This window comes from Mustela lutreola, chromosome 3, assembly GCF_030435805.1.
Source record: "Mustela lutreola isolate mMusLut2 chromosome 3, mMusLut2.pri, whole genome shotgun sequence".
In the NCBI taxonomy this organism is placed as follows: Eukaryota; Metazoa; Chordata; class Mammalia; order Carnivora; family Mustelidae; genus Mustela; species Mustela lutreola.
Genome location: NC_081292.1, coordinates 164,379,215 through 164,402,366, shown reverse-complemented (window position 1 = coordinate 164,402,366; position 23,152 = coordinate 164,379,215). Strand labels below are relative to the sequence as shown.

The following is a 23,152-nucleotide window of genomic DNA, read 5'->3' as shown; positions in this document are numbered from 1 at the left end:
CCCAGTGAGGCTGTGGAGGCAGAACTCCTGCCACAGGCCTGGCGGGCAGACAAGGAGCCCAAGAGAGTAACTCTGTCACCCGCGGGCTCTGGGTGTGCCCAGGAGCGTCCATCCTGACCCCGGCTGCCGAGGTGCTTTGGAAGCCCAAGGTCTGGTCCCACAGGTTCCCAGAGGGGACTCTGCCCCAGGGTGAGTTTGCACTGTGAGTCTCCCACAGGTGCTTTACCAGGCCTGATAGCACCAACTTCCTCTGCCCCTGGGCCCTCCTCTGGCGACCCCAGCCACTGATGCCTTGGGACCCCGAGCCCCGAAGGTGGGGGGTGAGGGCTGCAGCTACTGTCACCGGTCCTGATGTCCCCAGGGCCAAGCACCACCTCCCCCGGCATAGTGCCCCAAGCTCCTGGCAGGGCTTTAGAGATGCTGGTGTACGAGGAAGAAGAAAACGGCTTGGTTTTGTTTTCCCAGGCATACTGCAGCAGTCAGGGATAAATGCCCAGAATCTGTTTAAAAATATGCCCACCAAAAGAAGGGAGAAGAAAGGAAGCCGGTGGTGGGAAACATTGGGGTGACGGGCACATGGGGCTCAAGTATGTTTGCGAGATGTCACAGTAAACACAGGAATGAAAGCAGCATCCTGCTCCACAGTTAAGATGTGTGCAAGGACGCCGAGCTCACACCATCCTGGGGCCTCAGACGCCCTTCATCTGTGTGGACGTGGCCCCGAGACCCTGTTAGCTTCAAAAACAGTGAAGTGACTGTGACCCTATTTGTCCTACGTTTGTCATCAGCTTATTATTGGCTCCTCCAGGAAGACTTACAAATATTTTAGGTCTTGCCAAAACCGCCGGCAGAAGAAAGGGGAAAAAAAAAATCCTTAATTTTTTAGGGAAACAACTGGAAAACAAGTTACTCACCAGCTGATGAAAGAAATGCACAGTCTACACAAGTGATAATATTCAAAATGCTCAGTCATAAAAATAAAGGCCTTTTATTTGGTTTTTCTACACTGTTACAGGAACCTGTGGCAGCACTCTGGGGCCCACGAGGCCTGCGGCCACACCCGCACGGGCTGTGAGCGTCTACGGAGAAGCCAAAGGGTCACGGGGTCACCTTCTTGTAGGTGATGTGAAGATGCTGAGTCATGGGCTGGGTAGTGGTTGCCATGGAGACCGTCTGTTCAAGTTTGCCTTCAGAATTCAGCCTGAATTTTCGGGTGATCTGAGCAGAACAAATAGAAACACCTTAGTTTTACCTTCCAAAGGCGGTCCTGCTGTGGGCCAAGGGCTCTGTTCAGGCTGCAACATGCCTCCCAGCTGTCAGAAGCCCGTGGGCTGCATGGTGTCCCTGCTGGTGGGTGACAGACATGCAGCCCACAGCCCGGGGTCTTACAGGGTGTGCCAAGATCAAGGGGTCCTGACCTCTGGCCCTTTCCTCTGGCCCTCAGCTGTCCCCAGAAGACCAACAGGCATGCTTGGTCTTGTCTCAGCTCATTCAGAAGCCAGCCACTTTTTCCTTTTGGACAAAAGCTGACCTTCCACTACCTTCTGGCTTTACCCTCTTCCCTTTCATGCTAATAACGTGAACTGATGTCACCCGTGTTCTCGGAAAACTCAGTGTGAGTGCCTTTGGAACCACTAATTTATCAGAACAAAGTATGGTAGCCGATGAGAAAGTCCTGTCCTCCTGGAATGTTGAAGGGACTGCTGAGACACAACACACAGCCTCCATCCTCCCCGTGACCTGGAGCACGACAGGGCCAGAATGTATGAAACAGGCCACAGCCAACCACTCTGTAACTGACCATCTGGCACAGAAAAACCAGAAAAGCCACATTTCAGAAAGTCCATTTAAAGATACAAGGGAGCCAGCCCAGAAGGGAGGACAAAGGCCCTGGAGAGAAGAGAGTGTAGAGACCCCACTGGGAGTGACCATTCCCCTGAGGAATGCGCCTGCCTTGAGGGGACAGCGGTGGGAACAGGAGGCTGGGGAGCCAGGCCTGCGCTCTGATTCCTGGCACGCTTTGGAATGTGTGCCCACCGAGAAGGAGAGTCCATGGAAACGCCCCAGACTTTGGGCTGGGACCCAAAAGGCTGCACTCTAGGAGGGAGAGTTAATCAGAAGCGGACAGGCAAAGCTGGCTTCCAAAGAGCTCAGCCTCCAACAGTCCAAGTCTGCCCTCCGGGGATGGACAGCCAGCAGCATGAGGACAGCTCCGCGGTAGGAGATGGCATTACACAGAGCCTTGTGGTACCTACAGTTTTCACACGTGGTGCGTAGGATTCAAGAAGAGAAAAATACAGAAAAAGCTGACTTAGCAAGGGAGGTAAGAGCACAAGTGCCTGAGCAGATGCCCTGAGGCAGGCACGCCAACAACAGAGTCCTTAGGAGCAGGCATGGAGCTTTTCAGCAGAGGACTGGATCCGCCAGGAGGAGTAAAATGGGAAGTCTATAACTGCAAAGTGGAATCAGCAGAACAGACCCTGCCCAGAAAGTCCGTAGAAAGACCTGGCTGCAGCCGGGAAGAGGATGGACGGGAGCCACGATGGGAGCGAAGAGACCCAGTGGAGCCCTGAAGTCCTGACATGCACACATGCATGCACTGGGGACCCCAGGGGATGGGAAGGAGAACGGAACACAAGCCAAATGTGAAGGGATTACAGCCAGCTCTCTGAGGCTGACAAAACATACAGCAAGCCACAGACGCAAATTACAACCTAGCAAGACACCGGACAGATAGACACCTAGGGGCACAGGGGAGGGCAGAGTGTCCAGGGACCAACTGCCACATGGGCTATGGGCTTTGGGCTTTCCCAGAGAAGCACGGCAGCTGGAGACGACGGGATGGCCTCTCAAAGTCATTACCATCACCACCACCCAAACCATTCTCAGTGCAGTGAAAATACTCTTCAAAAATGAAGGCAAAATAGGGGCACTGCGGGGGGGTGGGGGTTCAGTCCACTGAGCATCTGCCTTCAGCTCAGGTCATGGTCCCAGGGTCCTGGGATCGAGCCCTGCATCAGGCTCCCTGCTCAGAGGGGAGTCTGCTTCCCCTTCTGCCTCTGGCCCTCCCCTCATCATGTGCACATGTGCCCCCCCCCCATAAATAAAATCTTGGAAAAAAAAAAAGAAGAAGGCAAAATAAAGACATTTCCAGGCCAAAAAAACTCCACAGCAGATCTACCAGCAGCAGGAGTCCCAAGCCCCTGGAAGAAAATACTGGAGGAACTTCTCAGGTTTTCAGAGGAGAGGCCATGCAGCAGCAGAGAGAAGCAGGGGCAGCCGAAGCCCATGGCCAACCACGCAAGCCCAGTGTGCACCGTGGAAGCCTGCGAGTTGGGAACCTGAGGCAGCGGCACGTGTGTGAAGGGAACTGGCCTGTGTCAGGCACACGGATGGGCACGAGAAATGCCTGAAATCTTAGTGATGTTTCTGAAAATACGTCCCCTCACCGCACCTTCAAAATCAGAACGCTGGGGTAGCACACACCGCGTTTCTTACTTCAGAAATCCAAGTGTCTGTTTTTGACCGGAGAGTGTCTCCTGCGATGGGAGCCAGGTCAGCCCGGGTTCTGATGGAGCTCCTGGGCTCCTTTCCAGCCCGAGGTTCCCTTCTAAAGCAGGGACACTTTTGTTCTCTAGAAAGAGTTTACCCATGTTTTCAAGTAGGAGAAAAGATTTCCAAGTGTTGGGGCGCCTGGGTGGCTCAGTGGGTTAAGCCTCTGCCTTCGGCTCAAGTCATGGTCTTAGGGTCCTGGGATCGAGCCCCGCATCGTGCTCTCTGCCAGCAGGGAGCCTGCTTCCCCTTTCTCCCTGCTTGCCTCTCTGCCTACTTGAGATCTCTCTTTCTGTGTCAAATAAATAAATAAAATCTTAAAAAAGAAAAAAGGGATTTCCAAGTGTTGTCTGTGATGAAATCTCTGACTTATGCGAAAATGACATTAAACATTTGTGTTTACTTGTAAGAAGGAAAAAGTTTCATTTTGTTGTCATTAGGAAAAACAGTGTAGTGTAAGACAAAAAAGCAAAAAGAAAGAAAGAATACTGATAAACGAACCGCCCCCCCCAAAACCCCATGACTGGAGCAGACATGGCCAGGGGAAGACACCTGGAGTCCTTGTCCTATGTCTCCGTGACTCCGTGTCCTGAGCACCACTAGCAGTGGCAGCCGCCGGGCGGTGCCAGACACACGGCCCCAGGCGCAGCACGTGGAACCAACACCCTAGCGCTGGTGCGGCCCAGGCACCAGGCGTGGCTGTTGTGGGCTGAGAAGGGCCATCCCTAGGTCCTGCACTGGAGCAGGGTCTGGAGCAGCCCGAGCACCAGGTTATGTCAGACACCCATTAACGCAGACCGCATTTGTCATTGGCAGGAATCACTGAAGGACAGCAGGAGAGGGACAACACCCGCGCCAGTAGGCAGGAAGACAAAAGGGTACAAGAGGGCAGGAAGGGGGATAGCAGGACACCCAGAACCAGAGAGACAGAAGGACACTTTGTCTGCCAGGGAAGCAATCCCACGCTGTTTTAGCATATTTATTTTTCAAAGATTTTATTTATTTATTTGAGAAAGAGAGCATGTAGGAGCAGGGGAGAGTGGCAGAGGGAGAAGCAGACTCCCCGCTGAGTAGAGAGCCCGATGTGGGGCTCGATCCCAGGACCCTGAGATCATGACCTGAGTTGAAGGCAGAGACTTAACCCAATGAGTCACTCAGGCCCCATATTACTGTCTTTAATTCTACATTACTTTTTCTGGAATTTTGTTTAGAAATAAAGCTTTTACTTTTGAATCCCTTCCAGAGGAAACGAGGTGGTGTAGAGATACGCCCCACCTATGCACACATACAGTGTCTTTTCCAGGGCAGGGCAAGCCGACCCTCACAGCTCACGGGCTGCAGACAGCTGTGCCCTTGCCTCTGTCATGGGGACACGGTGCTCTTACAGCACCCTCACTTGAGTGCCCACGACAGACCACGCACATGAAGCACAGACGGGCCAAGAGGGACGCCTGTGCAGGGACATGCAGGGGAGGGGCCGTGGGAGCCAAGGAGAAGAGTGAGGTCACTGCTTGTCTCCTCAAGCTTGATGGGTGCTGAGGCTGACAGTCCCCTCATGAAAACACCGACACCTGAGCATGGCTGGCCTGCTCCCAATGGCTCTGTGCCATCAGTGCGGTAGGGCTCCTGGTGACACCCACGGGCCCCAGATACCGCACACACTGCACAACGATCCAGGCGGGGGTCCCCCAGCCCTTCCCTGGGAACCCTGTCCCGGCCACCTTGCTTCCGGATCAGCAGCAGGGCGACAAGCAGCAGCCGAGCATGAGAAGGGAGACAGGACTGGGGTGCGTGCCATGACCACCAGGTCCTAGGGGAGAGCAGAGCGAGGGGCCGCCTGTGCCCACTGTCCTAGGAGCACACTCATGGGGCTCTGTTCAGGTTGGAGACATCCCAGTCATGGAGCACGGCCTCCAGAGTGCCACCACCCCCACCAGAGAGATGACAGCCTGCCGTCACGGCAGTACAGTTGGCTCCACAGACAGCAAAGGCACGGCCATGCACAGGCCCCCGGGGAGTCAATGGGTGGGTTCTTTTGGGTTTGCAGTCCCGCAGAGGATGTTTTCTGCCCCATCTACCTCTTCCCGTGGAAGTCGCTAGGACTGAACATGGATACAGGCTGTACATGCCTGGTAAGCTCACTCCTAAGAATTCTGTGGACATTCTGAGTCAGCCGCCACAGCTAAGGTGTCATCCTGACCAAGGCCTGTCTGGTCCAAATGCATCCCAGCTTAAGGGGGAGGGAGCTGGGGGCAACCGCTCGCCTCCACAGCTTCGAAGTGGAGCTTGTTTAGGCTATTGGGAGATCACAGGCCACGCGCCCACATTGCTCGAGTGCCTGGTTCCTGCTCATGAAGCCGGATCAAGGGGTCCCTTGGCCTTGGAAGGTTCAGAAAGAGTCCATGTCAGTAAATACAACTGCTTATTTAAGCCAAGTGTGCTCCCGCTCCCTAGACTGCTCCAGCTCCACAGGAACAGAACCGTGGAGGGAAGTGTGACATGAGAATTTCTCTGTGTTTTAATGCTTTTCAAGGCATTTCCCCCCCTCTTGTTTCCTTCAGTAGGGAAAAGGTGAAAAGGAACCTCCGGAGGAAGATGGCTATGACTGTCTTTAGAACCTAAAACAAAGACATCAGGAAGCCACAGCAGCTAATATGCCCCCTGTAGAGCAAGCCTGGATGTGGAGGCAGGAGGGGCCCCACCCAACGGGCTGGGAATCCCAGTGTGCTAACAGCACCCCACGTCTTTACAGAAGTGATGGCTCGCTGCCAGCAGACACAGCGAGGATCAGAGCAGGTACACGCTGCCCATAAGACACACAGATTCTTCCCCCACCCCTGCTTTCCTGAGATGTGACTGGCACACAACGAGATGCTTAGACACGCATGTGTACGGCATTGGCCGACACCCCCATCACCTCACTGCTACCCTTCACGTGTGGAGTGCAGGAGCTCTTAAGATCTACTCTCCGAGCAAATTTCACACGACATGGTATGAACGGCAGACAGCGTGCTGTCTGGTGGCTCCCTATGACTCACCCCTCTTACAACCCTCTCACCTACAGCCTGCCATCCCTCTGCCTCCCGGCAACACCACTGAAATCTGTTGTTTTTTTAATAAGTCCACATATAAATGAAACCATGCAGTATTTCTCTTTTTCTACCCGACTTATTTTACTTAATGTAACCCACTCAGGGATTCATGTCGCAATTCTTTTAACGACTGAATGACTTTCCTTGTGTGCATGTATGCATATGCATACATATGTGCGGACACACATCTCCGTGTTCTTGAACAGGCGAAGGGAGCTCACCCACAGGGGGCCTGGGGCCAGAATTTTGTTTCATAGCTATGGACACACAGCATTGCCACGACTATAACCAAGGGCCCCTCCCTGGCGACAAGGAAAGGTTAGTGGTGTGGGAAAAGGGGAGGCAATGGAGAGGAAACTTTATGGTTTTGAGAAAAACCATAAAGACAGAAGAAAAATTCACTTACTAGCTTAATAACAAACTGGAGACAGAAGAAACAATTGGTGAATTTGGAAACAGGTCAATAAAAACATCCAAATTGGGGGTCCCTGGGCATCTCAGTCAGTGGAACATGTGACTCTTGATCTCGGGGTTGTGAGTTCAAGCCCCATGATGGGTGCAGAGATTAAAAATAAAATCTTTAAAGTATCTAAACTGACTAATATGGAAAACACAGACTGAAGAAGAATGAACAGAGTCTCAGGGACATGTGGGACAGCATTAAATAGACTGACATCTATTTAGTAGCAGTTCTGATGGGAAGATTAAGAATGGAGCAGAAAAATGTTGAGAAACAATGGGAGAAAATCCCCAAATATGACAAAAAACACCATCTTACAGATCAAAGAATTTCAGGAGACCTATAAAGGATAAATACAAGGAAAGCACACCCAGTAAAAGGGTGTAAAAGAAAGAAACCCACAGTGAAAGTAAAGTAAAAAAAAAAAAGTCTCAAAAATGACTAGAGAAAGGATGCCCGGGTGGCTCAGCTGGTTAAGTGTCTGCCTTTGACTCAGGTCATGATCTCAGGGTCTTAGGATGGAGCCCCACACTGGGCTCTCTGCTCAGCAGGGAACCTGCTTCTCCCTCTCCCTCTTCCCTCACTTGTGCTCTGTCTCCAAAATAGATAAATGAAATCTTTAAAAAAAAAAAAATTAAATAAAGGACTAGAGAAAAAAGATAAACCATGTACAGGGCATGAAGAATTTAGGCTGACTTTCAACCAACACAATTAAGGTCAGAAGACAATGGAACGAAATGATTCCTTTTAAAAAGTACACCTGTTGGGGCACCTGGGTGGCTTAGTAGGTTAAAGCCTCTGCCTTCAGCTCAGGTCATGGTCTCAGGGTCCTGGGATCAAGCCCCACATTGGGCTCTCTGCTCAGCGGGGAGCCTGCTTCCTCCTCTCTCTCTGCCTACTTGTGATCTCTCTCTGTCAGAATAAATAAATAAAATAAAAAAAAAAAAAAAAGAAAAAAATATAAGCCTGTTGACCCAGAAGTTTATTTATGGTAAAAAATATCCTGCAAAACTGGGAGTGAAAGAGGATTCCGTGAAGAACTCCAGTCCCTGGAGCTGGTCTCCGCACTGGATGCAACTGTGCTGGCCTGTGCTGCGGCAGGAGACAGCTCTGTGGTGTTGCAAGAGTAGCCCGTGGGGCCAGGGTTGGCAGCAAGCGCCTGACCTCGAACACAGAGGACCTCTCAGCCATGGGCACATCACCAGGGACCCAAAATAGGAAAAAAGAAATTCCCGAAGAACAAAGCTGAAGGACACATACCCCACCTGATTTCACAACTGTCCGGCCCTAGCATAAGAATGTCCTTATAAATCGATGGGACAGAAAAGAGAACCCAGAAATAAATAAACTCTCACAAATGCGGTGAAATGATTTTCAACAAAGCTGTCAAGAAGACTCAATGGGGAGAGACCGTCTCTTCAACAAACAGTGCTGGGAAACTGGACATCCACCTGCAGAAGAACCGAGTTGAATGCTCACCTTATCACCACACACAAAAACTAATTCAAACACATTGTAATTCATGAACATTAAACACTTCCACGCATCAAAAGATATTAAAAGCAGAGTGAAAAAGCAGCTTGCAAAATGAGAGAAAGGATCTGGGAATCACATATCTTTTTTTTTTTTTTTTTTTTTTTAATTTTTTTAAAGATTTTATTTATTTATTTGACAGAGAGAGATCACAAGTAGGCAGAGAGGCAGGCAGAGAGAGAGGAAGGGAAGCAGGCCCCCCGCTGAGCAGAGAGCCCGATGTGGGACTCGATCCCAGGACCCTGAGATCATGACCTGAGCCGAAGGCAGCGGCTTAACCCACTGAGCCACCCAGGCGCCCATGGGAATCACATATCTGATAAGGGATTCCAAGAGAATGGAGATGCCGGCTTCTGGGCCCAAGCAGAGGACAGGCTGCATTGGTGAGGCTGTGGGGGGACTGGGGTCCATACACCACTGGCAGGAATGCACAGTACGTCAGCTGCTATGGGAAACGGTATGCTGGTGCCTCAAAAAATTAGTATGGAGTCACCTATGATCCAGCAAGTCCACTTCTGGGTACACACTCAGAAGGGCTGAGAGCAGGGTCTTGAAGAGATATCTGTAACCCACATTAATGGCAGCATTATTCACAGCAGATAAAACATGGTGGCAACTCTGGCATCTAGTGACGGATGAATGAATGAGCAAAACGTTAATACACACGTGATAGACTACCATCCAGCCTTATGAAGTAGGGAAATTCCATCATATTCTACAACATGGATGAGCGCTGAGGATATTAAGCTGAGTGAGAGAAGCCAATCACAAAAAGACTAGTGTGTGGTTCCACCAAGATGAGGTTCTTAGAGTAGTCAGTTCATAGACACAGAAAGCAAATGGCGGGGGGTGTCTTACAACCAACCGTACTGGTAATATTTTTATTAAATGTAAGAGGACTAAACATTCCAATGAAAATATGGAGCTTTTTGACTAGACAAGAAAAGCAATACCATGGGAGATACACTCTGAATACACAGAGATAAATAAGTTGAACGTAAAGAGGTAGGAAAACAGATGTGCTGTATGAGCAAGCACTGGACAGCATGTGTGGTTCTGCTGTCATCAGACTTCAAGGTGCTTACAACAAGCTACCAAGAGGAACATTTCATAAATGTCATACAGACTGCCATATACACACCTGAGGACAGAGCTTCAGAGTCACAAAGCAAAAACAGACCCAAAGAAAGGAACAGAGATAGCCTCGATCACTGTTGGGAGATTTGAGCACAGCTCAGTTACCAGACAGAACCAGACCTCCCTCACCAAACCAGCAGTATAAAGGAAATCTGAATGACCTTATCCATCAACTTGACCTAAGTCCACTACACCGAACAGCTGTCAAATGCTTATGTATCTGGAGTGTGTGTGAGGCATTCACCAAGTTGTACTGCACCTGTGGCACAGAGTAACTCTGAGGGCATGTTCTCTCAGCTTTTACAGAATTGAATTAGAAACTATTAGCAATCGAATGTGCAGAAAAGCCTCAAATATTTGGGAAGTAAGTAACACACTTCTAAATGACCCAGTTCAAATAAGAAAGTCACCAAGGAAAGTATTTTGAGCTCGGAGGTACTAAAAGCACACCCCTCATTCCCGGGGGATGCAGCTGAAGCAGGGCTCAGCGGGAAATTCACAGTTTCAAGTGGTGCATCACAAACTAAAAATGGGCTAAATATCAGTGACTTAACTTTCCCATTTAGGAAACCAAAAAAGAGGAGATTAAGCGCAAGATAATTAGAATAAAAGAAATAATATGATGCAAAAATTCTTCAACTTGTGTATTTTAATAAAACATAAAACCAGCAATAACTAAATAACTAAAAATGACAAATTGTTTATCCATCATTAAGATTTATCTGAAGAATGTGGGGTCAGGTCAACCTCTGAAACCTGTTCCTATAACTCACCGCATGAACAGAATAGAGCATCTCAATGGTTACAGCAGAAGCACCTGTCGGAACTCAACACCCATTTGTAACTAAAAATATAAGAAAACGGAAGGTAGTAAAGGGCATCAGTGGAAACCCGACAGCGACCATTACAGCCAGTGGTGAAAGACAGCGGCTTCCCGTGAACAGAGAATGGGGCCTGGCGTCTACTCCCACCGCCTGTACCGAACATTACGCAGGCTGCCCTTCCCATGTCCTAGCGCAGAAGAAAGAAATTGCATCGAGACTGGAAAGTGACCCTGTAACAGCAGATGACAGGATGTATAGAAAACCCCAAAAAAACTATGTAAAAAATGAGTAAAATAAAGAAGTGAATTTAAGGGGCACCTGGGTGGCTCAGTGGGTTAAGCCTCTGCCTTCGGCTCGGGTCATGATCTCAGGGTTCTGGGATCGAGTCCCGCATCGGGCTCTCTGCTCGGCAGGGAGCCTGCTTCCTCCTCTCACTCTCTCTCTCTGCCTGCCTCTTTGCCTACTTGTGATCTCTCTCTGTCGAATAAATAAATAAAAATCTTTAAAAAAAAAAAAAAAAAAGAAGTGAATTTAAGAAAGTTACATGATACAAAATCAATGTGTAACAGTCAAATATATTTCTATATACTAACAAGTAATTGGGAAAAAAGAAGAAATCACTTATAATAGCATTTCCAAACGCCAGAGTACCCAGGCATAAATTTTGCAAAATCCATATGAGATTGTACACTAAAAACTCTAACACAAGTTGGGGTGGGGGGAGTCTACATAAACGGAGAGGTTTACATGGTACTGGATCAGAAGAGTCACTACACTGAAGATGGTACTTCCCAAATTCATCTAGAAATTCATGAAATCCTAAAAAATTCTTCTACAAGTTGACAAGAGGATTCTAAACCTCATACAAAAAATGTGAAGGGTCTTTGGGTAGCCAAAATAATTTTGTAAAGAAGAAAAAAAAGTTAGACAACCAAAATGATCTGATTTCAAACATTACTATAAAGAGATAGTACTCCAGATTGCGGGGCCTCAGTGTACACGGAAACTCAGAGATCACCTGGGTGGAAGAGAGTCCAAAACGGACCCACGCGAGTGCACCTCACTGCGGGATGAAGGAATGAGTCTTTTCAACAAATGGTATTGGAACAATGGGATATCTATCCAGGGGAAAAAAAAATGGAAGAATCTTGACCCCTAATTCATACCACAGAAAAACATAAATCCCAAAATTATAGACTTTAAAGCAAAAGGGAAAACTGACAATTCTTGGAGAAAATGCGGGTTAAAAATCTCTGTGGCCTGGGTTAGGCAAAAGAATTTAAGACAGGGCACAAAACGCACAGAGTATAAAAGAAAAAGCTAGTAACAGAACATGAAAAGTCAGGGGTGCCTCGGTGGCTCAGCTGGTTAAGGGTCTGCCTTCGGCTCAGCTCGTGATCTCGGGGTCCTAGGATCGAGCGTCAGACTCCCTGCTTGGCGGGGAACCTGCTTCTACCTCTCCCTCTGCCCTTCCCCCAAGCTTGCTCTTGTGCTCTGTCTCATTCTCTCTCAAATAAATAAAATCTTTAAAAAACAACAACAAAAAAAGAGAACATGAAAAGTCAAACATTTTGTCAAAAGCTGGGTGCACATGCCCCTGATGAAGGACTTGTTTTCAGAACACCTAACTCTCAGAACTCAGCAGGAAGACCAACAACCTGCTGGAAAGAGCCCAGGATCTGAATGCTTGCTTCAGAAAATAAGAAATATATGGCAAATAAGCACCACAGAAAGAGGGCCAACATCATCAGTCATCTGGGAGACATGTTTAACTGCGTGAAATGCCCCTGTGCAGCCACCAGGACAGCAGACACTCAAGGACCAACGTGGCAGAGGGGGCAGAGGGGGCCGGGGTGGGAGGGACACCTGACCAGGCCTGGCGCGCCCCACGTGACTGCATGCAGTCCCAGTCCTAGGTCCTCAGCCAAGAGACACAAGAACACATGTCTACACCAAGATGTCCACACACACGCTCAAAGCAGCTTGATTCCCAACAGCCCAGACCTGGAAACAAGCCAGTCAGTGTCCATCAACAGAGGGAGACAGATGCAACTGGGACCCTGTCCCCACCTTGTGTCTGTAGTGGGGAACACTACAGACCGCTAATGACCGCTGACTGCAAGAGCAACAAGTCTCACCAACGCTACCCTGAATAAAGGGAGTAAATAGTACATGGCTCTGTTTGCAGTGAGTCCTGGAGATGCAAATCTAGTCGGTAGTGACGGAGTCTACCCTGGCTTGGGGAGGTGGCCAGGGGCTGCTAGGAGCCCCGTTGGGGGGCTCTCTCTGGGAGACGGGCATTCTCATCTTGACGGGGGCACGTTCCAAGGCTGTCCACCTGAGCTGCACGCATTAACTCTATATAAGTCATACCCTCAGAGAGATGATTTTTTTTAAGTAAAAAAAAAAAAAAAAAAAAAAAAAAAAAAAAAAAAATTCTAGTAATCCACAGTAATTAGTGAGAACCGGCCTGGGTCAAGGGTACAAGCAGGGCACCTAGGACGGGGGTGGGGTAAGGGCAGGCTCTGCCAGCAAGGGCCGGGCAGCTGGCCACTCCGCCACACAACTCAGTTCTGGGTGAATTAATGACCCGAAGGGGAGGTTTTAGGTCAAGCTGTTATGTTTCTAGGAAAAAATATATATCTGTTTGCAGGGAAACCTGCTTAAATAAGAAACACTAAAACAAATCCAGAAAGGAGAGCCTAGGAAATGGAACCACAAAATTAGGAACTTCTGTTTCGCAGAAGCAGCAAAGGAGTGAAAAGATACAAACTGGAAGGGTTATTGGCCACACAAGTAACTGTGAAGCTTACATCCAACTCCGTGAAGAACGAGTGTCAGGAAGGACAGACACTGGACGCTGGTCAGAAGACCTGGACGGGGCCTCCCTAGAGGGGGGCAAGCAGGATACGATGGGATGCTGGCTGTGAGAGCAGCTTCAGCCGCAGGTCTCGGCCCCTCGGGATGTGGCGGGCACTAATGGGCGTTGTTCCTGGAAGGCAGAAGCCTCTCTGATCCTCGGTATCAAAGAGTGGCATGGAACCGCTGTGTCTCGGGGCTGCCATAGGGCACTGCCGTGTGGACTGTGTAGGGTCCTCAGTGACCAAGCACCGAGAGCAAGGGAACAGAGATGGGGTAATGTCAGGCTTCAACAACAGATAGGCAGGGACATGGGGTTCTGTAGAAGCCAGGTCTTCTGACCACCAGCTGCTGGGAGACAGACAGATGCTTCCAGCCCCTGCCTCCTTCCCTTCCAGGTTCTGTCCATGTTGATCCAGCAGGAAGGCCAACCCAGGTGCAACCCGGCCAGCCGTTTGTCAGCTAGGTCACTGACTCCATGGGGTTTGGTTCCTCCCCTCACTGTGCCCTCATGGGCTTCACCTCACCCCCTCCCTCCTTTTACAGAGAGAGACTCTTGCGTTTAATTAACAAAGCCCAAAGTTAGTTCTCTAGCAAAAATAAACAAAATCTACCCCCAATCCCTGATAAAGTAAGTAACTTCTGATAAGTATGAGCCAGAAAATGAGAAAACAGACATATAAAAGACTAGGAATATAAAGAGGACACAGAATGGCAGATACAGAGAAAGCAGTAAGTGTTACTTCTTCCTCAAACTCTGAGTATCTTGGTGAAAGAGTGCTGCTCCTGGGAACTTCGACCCTGCAAGTGCCGGGAGGTCAGAGGGTGGTGAAGCAGGGAGGAGAGCACGGGCAGCCCACCGCACATCGGGCCCAGATACTTCCCTGCGGACATTTAGGAGGACCAGGCGATGTGGATGGGGCTCCCTCCTTGTCAGGGAACAGAAATAGCTGAAAAGCTCCCAGCTCACTCTATGAATAACCTGATACCAAAATCAGGACAAGGAGGAGTTATCTTCCAAAAGCAAACATGCCTCAACACTTAGAAGTTATTAATACAATTTACTGCATCAATAGCTTCAAGTGGAAAAAACACAGAATCCTCCCCAAAGAGGCTGCAAAAGCCTTTGATGAAACTCAAAACCCATTTCTGAATAGAATTCTTACCACAGTAGAAACAGGACATGCTTACCCGACAAGGGCTGCCTGCCAGCAGGCAGCCTCAGGCCAGTGTCTTGAGGGGTGAGTGCTCCGCCCAGGCTGTGCCCGAGAACCAGGTACCAGATGTGACACTCAGCAGAGGTGCACGGAAGCCAGAGCACCCCCTCTCTGTTGACACAATCAGAAGATGGAAGGGAAGCCACGTGCCACTGATGCGGCCACGAAGACTAGAAAGCACTACAATGTTAACCCCAGCACGAAATGTCCGAGACCTGCATAATTAAATTATAAAGAAATAAACCTGATACCTACTGAAGGACCCCAAAGTAGGCCACCACCTGCCATCCACTGACTGGGACTCCCCCATCCTCAAAGTGATTCATGTGTTTATGTGATCCTGGTGTAAATGGTGTGGACCCAACAAACTTGCAGGACAGGCCGTCTAGAAGAGGGATTGCTGAAGAATTAACCAAGAAAATGGAGAGTAAAGAATATCAGAAAGTTTCCCCAGATAGAAAGATAGGACCTAGAGCTACGGTAACCTAAGTTATTACATGACTTTAAAATTACTGTTGGTGAAGAAGTAGATGAAAGAACAGACCCTCCTCCCCTATTAACGGGGATGGGCTTAAGACAGGTATGACTTTTCAGATCTGGGGGCTGTACGTGGCATCATGTAAAAACCCATCTGGGAAGGACTAGGGTCTAAGAGTAAAAGGGAAAGATACAAGAGTGCAGGAAAACAGAAGACCAATTTTATCATGTGAGCAGAAATACCTTCTAGGGCCAGAACCCAAATCCAGACCCCATAAAGGAAAAAGACCACCAGAGAGAACAACAGAAAAGCTTGCAATCTGTGAGGGGAACACATCATAAACCAAACTCACATAAGCCACCCAATGGGGAAACATTTGCCCTGTAAACAGCCACAGTATGAAGAAAGCTCCCATAAACCAGTAAGAAGACGACAGCCCATAAAAACACAGGCAATGATTTCGAACATCAATTGCATGGAGTCAGAAACAGATGGCCCCCAAGCATAGGAAATGCTCCTTTGTACCCATAAGTTCGGTTTCCAACACAAATGAACTACCATCTTTTATGGGTCACATTTAAAAGATCAGTGAGTCTGGAAATGCAGGTTGGAATGCTCCCGCAGCGCTGGTGGGAACAGTTGTCAAGAAAAGCAATTCAAAATGTACCTGTCCTCCGATCCAGCAATTCAACTGGGAGAAATCTCCCCAACAGATAAGGACTCAACTGGCAAAATGCACAGCCCCAAACGTAAAAGGATATTTGTGACAGAAAAACCACAGCCAACCTGAGAACCCCTAAGGGTCCACCTGCCAGGGACCCAAGGATCCTACCACGGCACGCCCCGACCTCGGCATGTGGGGAGTGACACGTGACAGTGCAGACAGGCCCCCGAGATCCAGTGGAAAGGTGGACTCCAGGCCAAGGGGTGATCTGAGACCCTGCTGAGGACGAGAAGTGTGTGGCAGAAGGAGGGAAGGGCTGCAGAGGCAGACTCACCTGCTCCACGTGGGGCTCCTTGGCGAAGGAGATCCTGGCAATGGAGTGGGACGTGATGCACAGCTCCTGCCCATTCACCTCGCCCTCTTCCACCTCCACGATGCCTGCAGGGGCCATCAGAGCTCAGAAGCCATCACGCTTGCTTGCCCACTGTTCCTACCACCCGCTCCTGAAACCAGGGCTTCAGCAGTTCTGAATGTGGAAGCCGGAGACTTCCAGGCATCAAGGGGGAAAAACTCGCAAGTCCTCTTATAGCCAGAGAAGAGGATCTACGGAGGGTCACCCTGTCGGGGGGATGGGGAGGTGCCCTGATGCCAGCCCTGCCCCATCACAGAGCCCAGGGAGCCTCCTCCATCTCCAGCTGCTGGCTGCCCCCTGACTTCTAGCTCGCCAGTGCCCTGAGCAGGCCTACTCCAGGGTGGGCTGGTCTGGACTGTTCAGCCTCTAGGAAGTGAGACACACTAGAGCCAGGGAGCAAGGTAAAGGTCAAGTCGCTATGTTTTTACATACTTTCTAATTAATGAACCTGGTGAACTATCTCTTAGGGTGGGCTCCCACTGGGGACAGAATGGATTTGCAGACACAGAACTTCTGGCTGCACGGTGAGCCTCCTGGTTCTTGTTCACACCTGCGTGCGGAGGCTGAAAGAGGCCGTCGTGAGCCAGTGCCAGAGCAGCTCAGGAGCAAAGGGAAGCAGCCCTTCTCACCAGCACCTCCTGACAGCATTGTGGAGCCTATCCAAAGGCCGACACTTCCCACCCTGACAGGCACTTGAATGGCCTCCACAGGCGTGTCCACGAGCACGGACACCCCCAAAGGCCACTCTGAGAGCCAGAGGCAGATGCTGCCTCCCCCACTGGCTGCCCCTCTGCAAGGCAGGCGCAGGGCATAGGCAGGGGAGGCCGGGGACGGCCACCGAGGGAGGGAGGGGTACCTGTGTTCTGGGCGCTGACGAAGGCCACCTTGTTGGTGTCGGGCTTGAGGCGGATGAAGCCACACTCCCTGTGCATTGGTTTGCGCGTGTCCGGGTGGAAGGCGTTGAACCTGTGGGCAGCAGGTGAGGTGAAGCCCCGGGTATCAGATGTCCCCAGAAAGAGAGCCAGACTTTGTGGACACAGTTCTCGCACTTTATAAAGCCCCCCCACCCACCAAATATAAAATAATGCAGTTTGCTGGGGTGCCTGGGTGGCTCAGTAAGTTAAGTGATCGACTCTTGATCTCCACTCAGGTCTTGATCTCAGGGTTGGGAGTTTAAGCCCCACGATGGATGGAGAGAGGACTTAAATAAATAAGACTTAAAAAAAAAAAAAAAAGGAGTTTCTTGTTCATGTGGAAAACACAGAGATGCATAAAAGACACAGCCCAAGAGAGATGAATGGGCCCCAGCCGCCAGGCGCCCCAGGACCTTTCACCAGACGAGGAGCAGCTTTCCCACATGCGCCTCCCTCTCTTGTTCATGTCTGCTGTCCCTCCGTGCTGTCCCAGTCACCACCATGACTGACCCTGACCCTGGGATGGGACCTTGGGACCTATAAGGTAAGTGGCCCGTACCCACAGGGCCCCCTCAAGGTTCTCGGTCCCAAGCACCCCACATGCCCAGTAAAATCCCAGCCTTATACTGGGCTTTGCCTCTTGTGAGCAATTCACAGGTAAGTAGCAGAACAGGAGCTGAGTCAGGATGCGGCTGGAGGGCCGCCGAGGAATTTCACTTTGCTGTGTAGTAAGGCTCTGAGAACAACCACACTAATGGCCTCTCTGGGACCTCCAATTGCTTGGGACAATGGCGGGGCAGAGGGGGGCAGTTTAAAAGAAAGCCATGCCCTTTTATTTTCAGTAACATGGGGGTGACTGGTTTCCATTGGGGTTAAGTAAGCATGGAATGAGGAATTTAACTGAGCACAGGCACCTACTTTCATGTTTGCATGAACAAGCCTGAGATTTTGTGGTCATCTTCAAAAACACGAGACACCCAGAAAGTACCATTTTCACCCCCCACGTGATCAGATTCAGGGCAGGAACAGGGGGGCCTTTCTGAAATACAACGAGGTTCCTTTGGCACCGTCCCGCCTAACACCTCTTATCAGCCCGGAGCTGCTCTTGCGGGCGATCGGGCCTGTACTTACGAGAAGTTCAGCACAGGCTGGCCCACGTGGGAGATGTACACCTCCTCCAGGTACTGGAAAGGCTGCAGCGTTGGGAAGGTCCCGGCTCCCGGCGGGTCTGACAGCCAGGTACCCAGCATCCAGGACAGCGGCTCCACCACAGGGTTCATCGTGGGAGGCTCTGAGGACAGAAGGAAGAGGCAGTCAGCGGGCTGTAAGAATGCCCTACTGAGCTCTGTGTGCAAGCGTGCCCTTGCAACCACGGCAAATCCTGCGTGACCATGAATATGCCGCCAGCCACCTGTTAGGAGGGGGAGAAAAAAGGCAAACAATTTGCAAAGGTCATCTTGCCACCTCCGACTCTTCGCAGGAAAGACAAGTGGGTCTGGGGGTGGAGCAGTGTCAAATCAAGCCAAAGGACGATGGGACCTGAGGCTGGCAACACGGCTACTGGTGAGAAAGGAGGTTTGCACCTCCAGCTTCTGAGCCCCAGGGGGCAACATGGGCCGCCAGGACAGGGAGGGTGGCCAAAAACCCGCTCCCTTCCCATCTAGCTAGCGCCTCTGGTCCTGCCTCTGATCGCCTGTGAACAGCTGGGAAGTGAGGACAGCAACAGCTGAGATCTGTGCCATCAAACTCTTGTAATTAGACAAGACAAAGTTAAGTTGGTTACAATCTCTGGTGGAGATAAGCACTAAAAGCTTCAGAAGCAAAGGTCTGGGCTGTAGGACTCCGCAGAGCCGCAGAGAGGTGCGGCCCCCCTCCAGCCCCCCAGGGCACCTGTGTCCTGCTGAGCAAAGAGAGCAGTGCATCAGGAAATAAGGATGCTGAAATGGAACGTGCCTGAGGTGATAAGCAGAAAGGGACAAGCGGCTGTTGGGCGTTTTGAGTCCTAAACTGGGAGGGCCGAGGACAGCTCCCTTAGATGTGTGTGGAGGTCACAGCAGGAGGGGTCCCATGAACTTAGGGGTCCCTGGAGAGTTCAGAGCGGGAGGTGCAGGGAGCAGGAGGGTAGGCTGGGCTCCACGTCACCGCTGGAAGCCATGGAAAGTGCCAGATTTGGGGTCTGGTTTGCAGGCAGAGCGTGGGCTAACAGGTAGGATGTGGGGCAAGACAGCAAATGGTTCACCGCCAAGACAACAGAGAAGGCTAGAGGAGGTATGCTGGTGGTTTGGGCTGGAGGTCCTAATGGCCACCCCCTCGGCTCTGACAGCTCACGTCCCATGGTTTGCAGAACAAACAGAAATAGTTGTTTTTCCACTAGCCGTGGCCTTTGCGTTGCTCTCTGATGGGTATACTTGTTGTGCTTGGGGTTGCATGGAGGAAAAGCCTGCCTGTGAGCTTGCCACTGGACTGGCCCGCCTGGCTGTCCTACCATCTGGGTCCTCGTCAGTGGACGGTAGGCAGGGCGGTGTGCTTCCCTTCCGTGCTCTCCTTCCTGGGCAGGGCTGCTGAGTGGTACCCTTCCTCCGGGGCCAGCCTGCTGCCTGGAGAGCCTGTGATGGGGCTGCAGTGGCCTCCAGCTCTAGGAAAGAGCCCTCTGTGCCCCTTCTCCTGGGTCCGAGCTGCGGGACTCCGCGCTCCTGTTCCTGCTCAGTGTCCACTCCCACCACCCTGCCCCATGGCTCCCATGGTGGCTCGTCAGGGGTGACCCCTTCAAAGGAAGGCAGTGGTGGGAAGGAGCCTAGCCCTGTCCTAGATGGTGCACCCCGTCCCCAGCCGGCCTCTTCCCACCACAGGTCCACAAGCAGCCCCTCCTCTGGGACATGGCCCCACTGGAAAGACCCTGAGGGCAGGAGCCCTGTCCTCCTTGAATCCGCTCTTCTGGACGACCCAGGGAGGGAGAGCTCCTCCACCATCGGGTGCACGGGAGACACACACAGAGGATGAGACAGAGACAGAGAAAGCCCCAGACAGACAGACAGAGCTGGGTCTTGCTCTTATCTTCCCTCAAAGTCTCTCTGGGTCACTCTGTGGGAACACAACTGGGGAAGTGAGCATTATCATCTCTACCAGAAAATAGCAAAAAACTATTAACAGACCATTAAAAACCTCCCTCCTGAGCCTGAACTTTCCAGGAAGACAGGTCGCAGCCCCCCGAATGTGTGTGAGGGCTGTGGTGGGTGGAGGTGGCCTGGGTAGGGGCCCTGGGACCCTGTCTGTGTGGACACGACAGGGAGTCATGTGTCCCTCGCCGAGGGGTGCTCAGCGGCTCCGTCACACTGTGCAGAGCATGGGATTTGGCCTGACAGAGGAACTGGGGCCTGGAACCCAGCACTGGGGGAGCGGTGAGCAAGCCAAGGGACACTGTGCCACCTGCCACTGCCAGGGCCCCAGGGAGGCCATGAGCACGTGTCTAGCATGGAGTGAAGCAGCCACCCCTGGGGAGAAAGGGCCCTGAGGAGAGAGGAACTAGGGAAGGCGGGCGCCCATGTGGGGCAGTTGGTAGGGCGTCCGACCCCTGATCTCCACTCGTCATCTCAGGGTTCCAGGGTTGGGGTGTGTTGGGCTCTGCGCTCGCAGATCATCTGCTTCTCTCCCTTAGCCTCTGTCCTTCCCCCAACTCATGTTTGTGCACCCTTTCTAAAATCAGTAAGTCTTAAAATAAATAGATGTAGCAATATTGATTTAAAAATGAAAGAACTACAGAAATAAGCGGCCAGAAAGCCCGAGCTGCAGAAGTCAGGAGAGAGCGCCCAGAGCTCCAGCACGTGGAGGCTGGAAGGGGCCTGCGAGACGGCGTGGGACTCTGGGCAGAACCATACCACAGAGAGGACGGGGGAAAATACAAAGTGATGTGAGAAGGTCAAAAGGCCCTCGTGCCGGGGAGCATGCGCAATGTGCGGCCTGTGCTGGGACAGCAGCTACTCTGCCGAGTGTCTGAGCTCGGAGCCTGGACTGGCACTAGGCCTGCTGCAGGGCGTCCCGTTACCAGAGGACACACACCCACACAAGGACTGCTGCTCACAGCTGCAGGATGTGGACGATCGGCCGTAAGAAGGAACGAGGCACTGATGCGAACTACCATGTGGAGGAGCTGAGGGAAAGGAGCCACACACTCAGGCCACACGCTGTGGACTCCGGGCACCAGAGACATGAGAGCAGCACATCCACAGAGGCCGATGGCAGAGCATGGCTCCCCGCACAGTAGCGTCCTGCAGAAGCTTCCAGAGCCATACTCATAAGACACAGAGGGTTTTAGAGTCGCCACTACTTCGTCTGACAAACGCGCTATGACCTCACGGCCACACGCTGACATCGGATCTCACTGGTCCACCGAGACGTGGTTTAGGGGTAAGATACTCGCTGGATTTCAAAAACTCAAGGCAAGAAAGAAGGACTTCAGACATCTTACTAACTTTTAGGAATTGAAAATTACACGTTGAAAATATTTCAGACAATACTGGGTTAAATAAAATATACTAATATTTTTAAAGTTTTTATGTAGGGTCGCCTGGGTGGCTCAGTAGGTTAAGCCGCTGCCTTCAGCTCAGGTCATGATCTCAGGGTCCTGGGATCCAGCCCCACATCGGGCTCTCTGCTTAGCAGGGAGCCTGCTTCCTCCTCTCTCTCTGCCTGCCTCTCTGCCTGCTTGTGATCTCTCTCTGTCAAATAAATAAATAAAATCTTAAAAAAAAAAAATAAAGTTTTTATGTATTTATTTTTCAGTAACCCTACACCCAACCATGGGACTTGAACTCATGATCCCAAGATCAAGAGTCAGATGGTCCTCCAACTGAGCCAGGCAGATGCCCCAAGTTACACAGAATATATTATAAAAGTTATCTTCACCTGTTTTGCTTTACCTTTTTATTTTTAAAAGCAAGCTCTAGGTCCAACAGGAGGCTTGACCTCACGACTCTGAAATCAAGAGCTGCACGCTCCTCTGACTGAGCCAGCCAGGGTCGCCTCTACATTTTCAGTGTTGCTATTGCACAATTCTCAACTGGGTATGAGCTGGATGGCACCACAGTGGACAGTCTTAACACTAACACTCAGGGAACTCTGCTCCTGTGAATTCTGAGGACATTGCAGCTGGACAGCCTTATCCATGGGGAAGTGTCGGCAAAGTGATTCCCAGCAAGTTCTGAATGTGGTCCACAGGAGAACAAGTAGTGGTCACAGGTGGTGAATGGACTGACCATGCAGGCACTGAAGCTGCTGGAAGCAGGGAAGACAGGGAGGAGGCTGTAGGGCAGGCCCACGGTTTGCCACTGAGCAGCAATGTCATTGAGGCGGGCAAACCAAGGCACAGATCAAGTGGGAAGTTTTTATTCTAAAAGCAAAACACCACAGGCACAATATAAAACATAAGGCAGAACGAAGACCAAACACACCAGAAGTCACACATGAAAAGAAAAACCTTTTCAGACTGGATCACAAAGCAAGACCCTCAATTCTCACTGTGAGGCAGAAAGAAGAGTGATTTGGAAAGGCATTCCAGAGCCAGGCAAAGGTGGGCAGTAGGAGAGTAAACATCACAATCTCACTGGGAGGGATAATGAACTTCAGGCCAAAATGCATTAAACCGGACAACAGCTTTGTCAGGATGAATACCCCACCGTCAGTGAGCCCAGCGTGCCAGATGCCGCAGCAGCACTCACAGTCCAGGACCCACGGGACACACACAGATGCTCACAGAAAGCAGCGAAAGGGAGTCCAGCCTGCTCCGTGTCCAGGTGACCTCCACACCTCCAACAACGAGAAAGCTACATCTGGTCAGGGACACAGAACACAACACCTGAAAACTAGGGAGTACACCTTCTTTTCAAGTTCTTCGGGAATATTCATGAAAATGGGCCTTAGAAATGGTCAGAGAAAATCTGTAAGTTTCCAGAAACAGAAACAGAGTTCCTACTATGTTGTCTAATTAGAATGCAGTAAGGCTAGAAATTAAAAC

At 50.8% G+C, this 23,152-nt stretch overlaps 1 protein-coding gene across 3 annotated transcripts in view; it reads right to left on the bottom strand.

The window, feature by feature from the left end:
- Positions 1-972: 972 nt before the first annotated feature.
- Positions 973-23,152, bottom strand: part of THAP4 (THAP domain containing 4) — a 40,364-nt gene continuing 18,184 nt past the window's right edge. For all 3 annotated transcript variants that reach the window (XM_059167398.1, XM_059167399.1, XM_059167400.1), the window contains 4 exons: positions 18,274-18,433; positions 17,085-17,194; positions 16,151-16,254; positions 973-1,218 (listed from right to left, as the gene is read on the bottom strand). In XM_059167398.1, coding sequence (XP_059023381.1) covers positions 1,099-1,218; positions 16,151-16,254; positions 17,085-17,194; positions 18,274-18,433 — 494 coding nt within the window. In that variant the 3' untranslated portion in view covers positions 973-1,098. The remainder of the gene's footprint in view (positions 1,219-16,150; positions 16,255-17,084; positions 17,195-18,273; positions 18,434-23,152) is intronic.